At 36.0% G+C, this 12,644-nt stretch overlaps 1 protein-coding gene across 1 annotated transcript in view; it reads left to right on the top strand.

Annotated features, from left to right (window-relative positions):
- ADGB (androglobin) overlaps positions 1-12,644 on the top strand; it is a gene marked incomplete at its 5' end in the record, with an annotated part of 169,910 nt that overhangs the window by 35,893 nt on the left and 121,373 nt on the right. Inside the window, 2 exons of the mRNA XM_082855604.1 lie at positions 3,129-3,200; positions 5,168-5,377. Of these exons, the coding sequence (XP_082711730.1) occupies positions 3,129-3,200; positions 5,168-5,377 (282 nt within the window). The remainder of the gene's footprint in view (positions 1-3,128; positions 3,201-5,167; positions 5,378-12,644) is intronic.

Here is a 12,644-nt window from a genome sequence, read left to right as displayed (position 1 = left end):
ACTTACGTACATTAAACTTTAGACCTACTGGTCTATCTTCCTAATTAATAGCTATGTTAGTTTGAATACATTTGGTATTTATAAGGGTTTAATTTATCACTAATGCCTTTTTTCCCTTCTTGAATCTCCCATTTTCATTTAATGCATAGAAAGCCAGTAGACTAAATTAGTTATTTAATGCTAGTCAAAAGGTTATAATGAAGCTGATTCTTCTGTAATCATGGAATTCACTGCATCTCTGTTTCTATGCCTAGTGATTTTATTCCTAAGAGTTTTAGCTTTTAGAAGCACTGTTACTAATGCAGAAAATACAATTTATCTGTCATGCTTTTCAATTATTATTAGTTAAGAAAGTCAGAAATCCTAAATCCTAAATATTTATTAAAATTAGAAAATAAAAAGGTACATCTTTGTCCATCAGAGTATTTATTCAATGCCTATCTGAAAGACATTTTAAATAAAATAAATCAAATTTACAAAAACCATACCTTTAAATTACTTATAATGTTAGGTAACATTGAAATGAAGAATGCAAATTCTGTGAGGTTAATATAATGCACTTAATATTTATGTATTATTAATAACACTCAGGTTCTACTCAGTATAAGTGCAGAGTTTATATTCCATGCAAATGAAGGATATGAATTCCATGAAGTGAGTGTTGTAAGTTTGAATAAGTAGGAAAGTTTTATACCTTTTACTTTTTATACCTTTTACTCTTTTAGCACCTTAGTTCTGGAAGATACACTTGTACTAAAAATAAATTGATTCATTGTTGTTAATGACACTTCCACCTGTATTATCGAAATGCTGCCATTCATCTCCTTACCTCTCCTCTCCCTCTGCACTGACTCCTTCTCTTGATCCATCATGCTGAAGTGTGAACCAGAACAGCCCAAACTGCAAGTCTAGCTAAGCAGGAAAGTTTTAGAATAGTGCTTGTCAAGTTTTAGTGTATGAGACCACAGTGATAAGTACATTTTACATTGAGATTCATTAAATATGGACATATATAGGACTTCCCTGGTGGCGCAGTGGTTGAGAGTTCGCCTGCCGATGCAGGGGACGCGGGTTTGTGCCCCGGTCCGGGAGGATCCCGCATGCTGCGGAGCGGCTGGGCCCGTGGGCCATGGCCGCTGGGCCTGCGCGTCCGGAGCCTGTGCTCTGCAACGGGAGAGGCCACAGCAGTGAGAGGCCCGTGTACCTCAAAAAAAAAAAAAAAAAAATATATATATATATATATATATATATATGGACATATATAAAGTTTAGACAAAAATATTACAAAACAATAATGACCTTTCTATATGAAATTTACTCTATTTCATTATAGTCCATATATATAAAGATATATATATATATATATATATATACCTGACACATCTTATAGATATATCTATGTGTGTGTATATATATATATAGTCCTGACCCATTAAATGATTTCATGATTCACTAAATACTTGCAACCCACAATTTAAAGAGCACTAGAAACATACCTCAGAACACTAAGTAAAATATGAAGTCAAAGGACATGATTTAAGTCAAAGAGAAGCTAACTTACTAAAAAACTTAAAAGCCTAAATTTAAGATATCAGAGTCAACATGGACCATTCCAACCAAGGGGGTTCACAAGCCCTAAGAGCAGAGTGAATAATCAGATTGGTTTATTTCTGAGAACCAGATATTGGTGGCCCAGGTCCTTCAATATTGATTATATTAAACAGATGTAAGATGTCTAAAACTTTGTCTTGCCCCAGGTATAGGTGTAGGGGATAAAGATGCTAAAATACCATTGCAGAGACCTCTGTCTTAATATTTGTTGTCCTTTAGAAACTTTCAGTTCCTCCTTTTCATTTGTCAGCAGATGACTATTGTCTAACCCGTCAAACCTTAGACATCTAATACATATTTAATCTATAGTCAATTTTAATGCATTTGGTACATACTGAAAGGTATAGGCATTTTAGAAGTGTTGCATCACAATCAGACAAACCAGAATAATATATATAAACATAAAGTTATATATATGTAATTTTATAAATTATATAAATTATGTTTATAAATTATGAACATAAGAGTCAATTCAGGCTTTCAAGGTAGTTTTAGGTAAATTTTTCTCAGACATATAAAAATATTTTATTGAGTTTTCAAGATGCTAGTAATACAGATGATTGAGAGTAATTGATGGCATTAGTTTCTACAAAAATCTAGTTTGGGGGCTTCCCTGGTGGCGCAGTGGTTGAGAGTCCGCCTGCCCATGCAGGGGACACGGGTTCGTGCCCCAGTCTGGAAGGATCCCACTTGCCGCGGAGCGGCTGGGCCCGTGAGCCATGGCCGCTGAGCCTGCGCATCCGGAGCCTGTGCTCCGCAACGGCAGAGGCCACAACAGTGACAGGCCCGCGTACCGCAAAAAAAAAAAAAAAAAATCTAGTTTGCTAATCAAAGCAACTTTCATTTTATTTTGATATGATAAATATATAAGGTTGATATTAATTGTAACTAATTTTAAAAACTGTTACAAGTCATATTTTGGTCTAAATATAAAAGGTGGTCTAAATATAAAAGCAAACTTAGATATATACCAATTAATTAATGACCACCATATTAACTTTAAAAGACATAGCAATATTTAAAGTTGAGCAAGATTTTAATAAGCTGTCTCAGCTAATATTTTTTATCCAAGATGAAGACACTTTTCTAGCTACCAGATGTTAACTAAACTTCAGGTTTAACTTGAGTGGTTAATTTAAATTTCAAATCAGATTTTAAACTTTCAGTTTGTGAGTTTATGCATGCTAAATTTATCTGCATATATCTTACAACATTTTATTATATTTTAAAATACTGTATTTTATAGGTATTACATTATTAAATTAATGTCACCTACAGCTCTAACAGGGTTATCTTACAGAATAATATGCTTATTTTTTTATTTCTTCTAATTCCTCTGATTGTGAGAAATGAAATCGAGTTTGGCCTGTTTGCAGCACATGAAACTGTTTCATTAAGCTACATTTCCTTTACTTTTCCTAAATAGTAATCTCTCTCTCTCTCTCTCTCTCTCTCTCTCTCTCTCTCTATATATATATATATATATATATATATATATATATATATATATATTTCAGGCTCCAGTGGTTGTGAAAAACGAAATCCTGTTTGACTTGTTTTCAGCAAATGAGCATTTACTCTGCAGTGAGGTAAGTAGGGGAGTATCAACCTAAGAAAAGCCTGGCTGCAGAATGCCTTTGGGACCCGCCCTTAAGCAATTCCCAGTCAGTCAGTTTCATTGCTGTCTTGCTCACCTTTAAGTTCTGGTATAACTGAATATTTCATAAGCCAGACACTCAAAGAGGAAGAGGAGGCTCTTTAATTGAGTGGAGAGAGAACAGGTGGGGAAGATGTTAATATTAGCACTGCTTATGCCCCTGTTCTCCCGCCCATGGACCAGGGTAGCCCAGTACACACCATCTAGGCATTTCTCCTCCGGATCCATGTGCCTAGCAATTGACATAAAGTTGTTGCCAGTCTGGCCCTACATCATGTCCAAGAGTAAGGTGTTCGGTGTTGTTTGGCTTGCTAATGTGGAGAAATCAGGGGGTGCAGCTCAAATGCAACACCTCATTGAAACAAACCAGATTTTCAGTGCAGCAGTCTTACAGCACGTGGGAACACACCTCCCCACTCTCCACCCGGGGTTCTATCCATCAGAAGCAGACCTGTTCCACTCCCCTAAGGTAGTTACATCAGAAACAGGCTTTTTGATTATTTTCTCCTAAGGTCCAGTCAGAGGAGTGGGGCATAGTCATTATCCATTTAAACATTTTGTCTTTCTGATCTTTAACATCTTGACCAATATTAAAATCAAAATATTTTTTCTTCAGCCAGGTTGTACTGATTAGTATAAAATTATCTCTGAATTGTTTTATGTTTTATGGTTTAGTCTAAAATATGCTTATTTTATGAATTCTAAACCTACATAGACTTTAGCATATCATTTTTCAAGGGAAGTGTAAAATATTTATGTATTGAAATATAGTTGATTTACAATGTTGTCTTAATTTCTGTGGTACAGCAAAGTGATTCAGATATATATATATATATATATATATGTATATATATATATATATTCTTTTTTATCTTCTTTTCCATTATGGTTTATCACAGGATTTTGAATATAGCTCCCTGTGCTCTACAGGAGGACCTTGTTGTTCATCCATTCTGTATATAATAGTTTGCATCTGCTAAGCCCAAACTCCTACTCCATCCTTCCCACATCCCCCTCCCCCTTGGCAACCACAAGTCTGTTCTCCATGCCTGTGAACCTGTTTCTGTTTCACAGATAGGTTCGTTTGGGTCATATTTTAGATTCCACAAAGGAAGTATAAAATAATTCGGTAGTAAAATCTCCAGGTATACAGGAGGATATCTGATTTGTCTTTTTCAACTTCACCAAACTTGAAGAAATTTTCTAGATGACCAAATTAAGGAAAACATACATCTTATGATGTTAGTCTCAAGTATTTAATCTCCTTACAAACCAGGCAGTAAAACATACTCTGAAGTTCAACTCTCCACTGTTCCTTGCTGCCTGTTGAAAACCCTGCAGTTGGGAGCTTTACTTGGAGCACTTCTGCACCTGCAGATCAACACATGAATATGAGACTCAGAGTAAAGTGTGTGTGTAATTTTAATTCTTTCCCATGTCTCGTTGCTTGTCTAATTGGTTTTATAGACTTAAAGGGATCATTTCCTTCTCAAACTTCTCAACATTTACAGAAGAGTAGCTCAATCCTTTATATAATGTTAATTCCAAAATAAAGTCATCATTGCTCTCAGAAACATTGTCTCCCTCTCTCCTCCCTCCTTTTCTGTCACACACATGCACGCAACTAATATGGAGGTCAGTGTCAAATCACTGACGTTTACTCTGGAAGACAGCTCTTAGCTGAGACTTTTTAGCTTGTATTATGACTATATTTTTTGAAAATAAAAGCAAGATCTATGACCATTCTGTAGGTCAGAAATCAAAATGTGAGATATACTACATGTAAAATCTAACATTACCACTGAAAGTAGATTTTCAACTGTTCTCCCCACCCCCTTTCAAATTACAGTACCGACAACTGAAAAATAACTAATGAACTCTACTGGTTTTTACCTCTAGCTGATGAGATGGATTATCAGCGAAATCTACGCCATGTGGAAGATATTCAATGGGGGTGCTTTGAACAATTATATTAAAGGGACTGCAGGGGAACCTCCTCTTCTGGTCTGGAAGCCCTGGGAACACATTTACTCTCTGTGTAAGGCTGTGAAGGGTCACATTCCCTTGTTCAATAGCTATGGAAAGTATGTTGTGAAACTTTACTGGATGGTAAGTTTGTGTTCACATGCATTAAAAATTTGTGTGTCTCTCATATTGAAATATAGTTTTCTTACATGCCGATAATGAAGCTAGTGGAAGATGAGGCAGTTCACGAAGGCTATCCCTGAGTACCTACTGGGGGGATGTCCTGCATATGTAATTTGAGATTAAAAACAACACAGTTGTATCCCCTGTGATGCTAGTCCCCTGTGCTTTTTAAACTGATGCTGCGAGGACCACGGAGGGGTGGGCCTCTGCTGCCTCACCCGTCCCGGGTAGGCGGGCTGGGTAGGCAGGTGGACGCACAGGGCTCTCCCCTCTTTGATGTGGCATCAGGGTCGTGGACAGGAGAGAGAGCTTGAGCTTGAGCGTGGTCCAGTCCTCTCTTGGTATATGCTACTGACAGGCCTGATCCGATCCGTTTTTTGTCCTGAACTTGAGATGTGTTTTAGTGTTAGCAAATCTCACTCTGACACAGGAAGTATTTTACCTCTGCCTGAAAAGAAGCAAATGGGATAGTAAGAAGCACAAATAGAAAGTTCAAAACCTCTTAGTTAATACGGCAAAGTAGACCCACACCACATTTAGCAATGCTAGGTTACATGAAACACCTTTGGGTTCTTAATGGTGGAATGAATGTTCTTTTCTAAAGGCCCAGAGTCACAGGCAGGCCCAGCCACATGATTTGCAGAGCGTTTTGTTCAAAAATTGTTAAGGATTTCAAGACAGTGATATCAACACTTTAAACAAAGCATGAGGTCCTTCTGAGTGTGGGCCTCCATGTGACTGCACAGGTCACATACCCATGAAGTTGGTCCTGGTCACGGAGAAAGAATCTTTGAACATTTGAGGGCATGAGGAAAGGGGATCGTTCCATTCTGTATTTCTAAGAACATGACTTTTTCCTTAATGAGCCGGAGCCATCTGTCTTCCTGGGATGGGGACTGTTGAAAGGCCAATGCTTAGGAATTAATAGGATCACCTCAGTGGGAAGGTAAAGAAGGTAATCTTAGCCTCTGATATCCAAAATAGGAGTTTTGTTGTTTTTGATAGTCACAGAAAGACCTTGAAAGTCAAAACGTTGTTAGGAGAGAACATAACTTCCAAATTTCCTTTATCTTCTCTGTTTACCAGTCAGGAGGCAGGTTTGGCCGAGTAGACTTTAGAGTATTAAGTGTGTTCGGAGGAGTGACAGGGAGGATATGGCATTAAGAGCGTGGGTACACAGAGGACAGTGTCAGGTTGCAGAAGGAAAGTAAACACGGGAGGAGTGACGAGGTCGGATGCCTGGGTGTTTGGCTCCACTTCTGCACATTTGCCTAAACTTGAGGTGGGACGAAGTTCAAAATTATTAAGACTTTTAAAACAGCATAAGCAGAACATTAAACCAACCCTGTTAGTTTCTCCCCCATCACCCTCCTCTCTCTCTGCTTCCTGACATCCTTCCTTCTTTTCCAATTTCCTCCTGGATAGGGGTCGACGTTTATTAACACTCTATTCCATTTTACAAAGAATATGTGATTTATTTCTCTTTAACTGTACTGCTTCCTCGGAAACCCAAACCTACCTAGATTCAGATTTTTTTTTTAATGTATTTAGTCTAATTTGGAAATGTCAGTCTGCTGCCGTCATTTAACCTGTGATAGTGTAGTCCTTGAGCGAAGAGGTCTGGGAGTCAGAAAGACTGAACCTCATGTCCAGTGGCTTCTTCTGGTTCCTCTTTGGTCTCACCTGAGGAATGGCCTGTGAGGGATGCTGCTAGACTGCTGAGCACTGAGTGATTCAACTGATTCCGTATGAATTATTTTGCAGGCCACTTGCTGGCACTCATCACTGAAGTGCATGGTCGTATTCATGCTCACTGAGACTTGACAGAAAGCTTTGCTGGCCCTCTGCATTTCTAGAGCCACTCGTAGGGCCACATGGGCCTCTCAGGGTTCCTTGCACGCAAAGGCAAAGGGACCGCCTCTCTCAAGAGAACAGGCATGTAATATATCATGGTACAAATACAGGTGACAATAAAATGTGGTAATTATGTAAAAGAACGTAGCAAAGGTCCTGACAAATAGTAGACTCTCAGCATTATTAGTTTCCTTCCCTCTTTTCCGGTGTTCTTTCCTTCCTTCTCTCTCTCCCCACTGCTGCCTGCAGTTGTGGAAGCCAAAGAGATGGTTTGTTCTTCCTCCTGCCCCTTGGTAGAGCCAGGGGAAAAGCACATGATCGGCTTCCCAGATGCTCTCTTGCCCAACAGTGGTTCTTAAGATGCAAAAATAGAGGGGATGCACAGTGATCATAGGCAACGCTCTGCCTGATTCTCCTGAAATACGACTTTGCTGTGGTTCCTTTGCCCAAACTTGCTTAGTTCTTCTGGTATCCCATCAAACGTGTACATCCTTTATATACTTCTTAAATTGCCTATATCTTGCCTACTTATAAAACAGGTTATTTAAAGTTTTGTTATGGAATTGTAAGTGTTCTTTTATATGTTGTAGGTAATAATATATGTGAATATAAAGGAAGCATTTTTTAAATTGGTCTTTTAGCTATGTGTCTTCCACCCAACTGAGACTTGTAATTTTTATGTAGTCAATTATGTCATTGTTTTTCTTTACAGAGTCTAGGAATTTTTATCATTTAAAGTAAGATACTGTTTCAAGAAAACAAAAAATATTTCCCCTTAGTTTTATTTTAATGTCTGGATCTTTTCTTTTATCTACTGTGAGAAATGAAGAACTGGTTTATTTTTTATTCCAAAACCTCAGCCAGTTGCCCCAGCATTACATACTGAATCTTCTACCTTTTACCCACTGATTTTAAAAACCATTTTTATCATAAACTAATTTCCAATTTGACTGTGTTTGGTTTTGGATTCTATTTTCTTTCACTATCTTCCTTATCCTATTCAGATACCATATTGCTTTAATTATTATGAATTTATAGTTTGTTTTGGTTTTTTAGAATAAAATCCACCTAATACTCTTATTTCAATGTTTTCTTGGTATATATGTTTTTTGAGTAAACATTTTTTCTAATACTTATCTTTGAACACATATTTATAATTATCCCTTATTCTATATATAAAAGGTATGTTTTTTGAGTAAACATTTTTTCTAGTATTTATATTTGAACACATATTTATAATTATCCCTTATTCTATATATAAAAGGTATGTTTTTTGAGTAAACATTTTTTCTAGTATTTATCTTTGAACACATATTTATAATTATCCCTTATTCTATATATAAAATGTATGTTTTTTGAGTAAACATTTTTTCTAGTATTTATCTTTGAACACATATTTATAATTATTTATCCCTTATTCTCTATATAAAAGGGTTAGTCCTCATCATTGTTTGTTTGTTTTTTTAATACAGTTTCCTCTGTCTTGAGTATTTTATTTTGATTCATCTTTCATTCAGATGGAGTATGCATTCCAAAGTTTTATTCACTTAGAATATACATGTGATTTATTTGGGGTAACTTAATATTGAGGTCTATTTTCCTTTATGTATGATTCTTATGTGAATGATAATTTGGTTACATATGGAATACATAGATAACAACCTTTCTGTTTTAGAATGCCCGAATATCTCCTGGGTTTAGTGTTTCAGACACTCATTCTGAGCCTTTACTCTCCACCCTATCTGAAACCGTGACACTCTCTCCCCTGTCTCTGCTTCATTTTTCTCTATAGCACTGAGTATGAAGCATCCAGCATCCCATCCACTTAGTGCATTCATTAGTATATGGAAATATATATAAGAAGCTATTACCTTATAGATGTTTTCTTTTTCCAGGTCTTTTGTCCAAATATATATTTCTTGTTTTCACAGTTGGTCCAATCTGCAGTTCTTTTTGTAAAGTAAATACACACAAGCCAAATTACAACACTGTACTGCTGGTCCTCCTCTCCTTTGATGCATTCTTCAAAATTGGGACTGTAGTCCTAGAAGGCTATAGAAGAGCACTGATTGCAATGATAATAAATAGACAGATGCAATTGTTAAAGGGACCAAAACAAGAACTTTGCTGTTTCAGAGGCTGTGTTCATGTGATAGATATGGCTACCTGGTTTTCTGGCTGGTAGAAATCTGTTCTCTCTGGGCTAGGAGCAGACATTTCTACCTCTCTCTCCCTAATTCCCAGATGGTGGGGCTGAGTCAACACCTCTTTGCAGATGAGGTGTAATAAAGTATTAGAGTAAATTATTTCCGACAAGATAAAGTATATTGCTACTTTCTTTTCTTGTCCCTTTCCAGACACACAATTTAATTTTTGATTTTTTTCCTCTTCCAATTCTAATTCACTATTTACATGTATATCCTTTGGTTTTCACTGCAAATATTTAAGAAAGGTGTTCGTAAGAATATTCTTTGTTACCCTCTACTGCTTGATTCAGGATAATGTACTGGAGGTACATCCTCTACCCTACATCTATTTTCCTTCCACTGTCCCATCTTGTACACCTTAAGGCATACACCTCACTGTTTGTTTTCTTCCATTTATTGATACCTTCTCATTTGTTTCTTATTGGACATTGATTTTTTCCTTCTCTGCCTTATTACATATATTCTCCCCCTTTCCTGTTGTCTCTTGAAGCAATCACCTTAGTCATTTCTTCAAAGTAAACCAACCAATGAGAGCCTCTAGGCATAACATATAAGTTCAGATTTTTACACCAGCATATTGTTTCTTCTGTAAAAGTTTTTCCATTTTTTCCAGTTTGGATTGTAAGTAAATAGCCTCAAGTTTCTTGGACATCAATCAAAAATTTATTGGGTAGCATAAAAAACAGTATTATAAAACAGAGAAGTTTTCTCTCTTCCTTCACCTGGCAGTGATAACACAGCTACTGGGCCACATGTGGTTTCCTCAGGTGCTTTTCAGTGTCAGCATTCCTTGGGCTCCTTGAAAGAAGCAATTAAGTTATTGTTCTCCACTTCAGATACGTATTGCTCTTGGCAGCCTTTCTCTGAGTGCTTTCATTTATCTCTGAATAAACAGAGAAACTCACACCTTGAGACCAATACTTTTCCCCTGTTGCCATCTGTCTATCCATATAAAAAACATATTATCTTTTATTTCTGATTAACCTTTGTTAATTAACTTATTAAGTGCTTAACACTTTAAGCACTATATTATCGTAGAATTCAGGGTTCTCAAACTGTGGGGTGCAGAACACGCCAGCATCAACATCACCTATCTTGTTTCCCATACCCCCCACCCCACGGTCTCTGGGCAGAGCCTGCCGTCAGCATTTGAAACAAACTCTCTCCCACCCAGTGACCTGCCATGACAAATTATTTTTCCATCCTTCAATTACATTTTTCCAAAATGGAAATGTTTTTGTTCTCAGTTCATTATTATTAACATTATATATGCTTTTACTAAAAAAATCAAACATTATTAAAATGTTTAAATTAGCCAGTGGAAGTTCCCTATGACTCTACCTACCCAGACAATCATAGTAAATGATTTCTGTATATCCTCCTAAACTTTTTTTACAAATATATGTAAACCTACCATATATAACCTATACCGACAGTAAGATCATACAGTACTCATCATTCTGTATTTTTTTTCCTAACCACGGACATTTTTATGCTAATATTGATTGATCTACCTTGCACTCCATTGTTTAAAGATGACAATAACTATAGTTGACCTTTGAATAACATAGGTTTGAACTGCTCAGGTCGACTTATAAGTGTATTTTTTTCAATAAATACAGCACTATGGTTATGATCTGCCCTTGGTTGAATCCTCAGATAAGGAGGGTCAACTATGGGACCTGAGTATCCCCAGATTTTGGTATATGTGGCTGATTCTGGAACCAGTCCCCCACAGATACCAAGAGATGACTCAATACGTATTTTGCTAATTTCATATTGACAGACATTTAAGTTATGACCAGTGTTTTACCAATACAAACAATGCTCTAAAATAGCGTCTTCGTGTATATGTTTTTTCCCATTTGTGTGACTTTTCTCAGCTTTCTACATGTGTAATTTTTCTGTCAATATATATGCAAATTCTTAATTTTGATAAGTATATCCAAGTTACTTGTGTATTTTGTGTGTAATTTATATTTGATACAATTGGGTCTTGTCCGCAGTTTTGTCTACTCTGTTACTTCTGTTACATTTTATACATTTCCTTTTTCTGTCCTCTTATTCATTTCCTGAACATTCTGTAGGATTCCATTTTGTTTATCTCTGGTGTTTTTTTTTTTTTAACTATAGTTATTTACAATATTGTATTAGTTTCAGGTGTATAGCAAAGTGATTCAGTTATATATGTATATATATATATTTTTCAGATTCTTTTCCATTATAGGTATTGAAGATGTTGAATATAGTTCCCTGTGCTACACAGTAAATCATTGTTTTTTATCTATTTTATATATAGTAGTGTGTATCTGTTAATCTCATCCTCCTAATTTATCCCTCCCCCTGTTCCTCTTTGATAACCATAAATTTGTTTTCTATGTCTGTATGTTTCTGTTTTGTAAATAGATTCATTTGTATTATTTTTTAGATTCCACATATAAGTGATCTCATATAATATTGGTCTTTCTCTGTCTGACTTACTTCATGTAGTATGATAATCTCTAGGTCTATCCATGTTGCTGCAAATGGCATTATTTCATTTTTTATGGCTGATTAATATTCCATGTATATATGTACCACATTTTCTTTATCCATTCATCTGTTGATGGACATTTAGGTTGCTTCCCTGTCTTGGCTATTGTAAATAATGCTGCTATGAACATTGGAGTGCATGTATTATATCTTTTAGAATTAGTATCCCTAGTGTTTTTGAGTATATCTCTTTGTATAAATTTTTTTGTAGTGGTGGCTCTAGGGATTAAAATATACATGCATAGCTTATCACAGTCCACTAATATCAACATTTTACCTCTTAAATTGGAATATAACTGCTACCTTTTAGGCCCCTTTACACCCCTCCCTCTTTAGTATCATTGTCTTAAATGTTTCTTGAACACATATTGAGACCCTCATGAAAAATTTTGCTTTTAAATGTCAAAAATAATTTTAAAAGCTCAAGAGGAAGCTAATACTCTATCATTTAGCAATGTGCTTACTCTTTCCTTTGCTCTTTCTTTATTCCTAATGTTCCATTTTTTTTTCTTTTTTTGCCTTTGAAGAATTTCCTTTTGCCACTCTTTTTGAGCCAGTCTCCTGGTGACAAATTATTTTATCTTTCCTTTACCTAAAAATATTTTTGTTTCACTTTTATTCCTAAAGAATATTTT

This window comes from Leucopleurus acutus (assembly GCF_964270905.1).
Source record: "Leucopleurus acutus genome assembly, chromosome: 15".
Taxonomy (NCBI): domain Eukaryota; kingdom Metazoa; phylum Chordata; class Mammalia; order Artiodactyla; family Delphinidae; genus Leucopleurus; species Leucopleurus acutus.
Note: the sequence above shows the minus strand (reverse complement) of the source record. Positions and strands in the feature narration are given on the sequence as shown.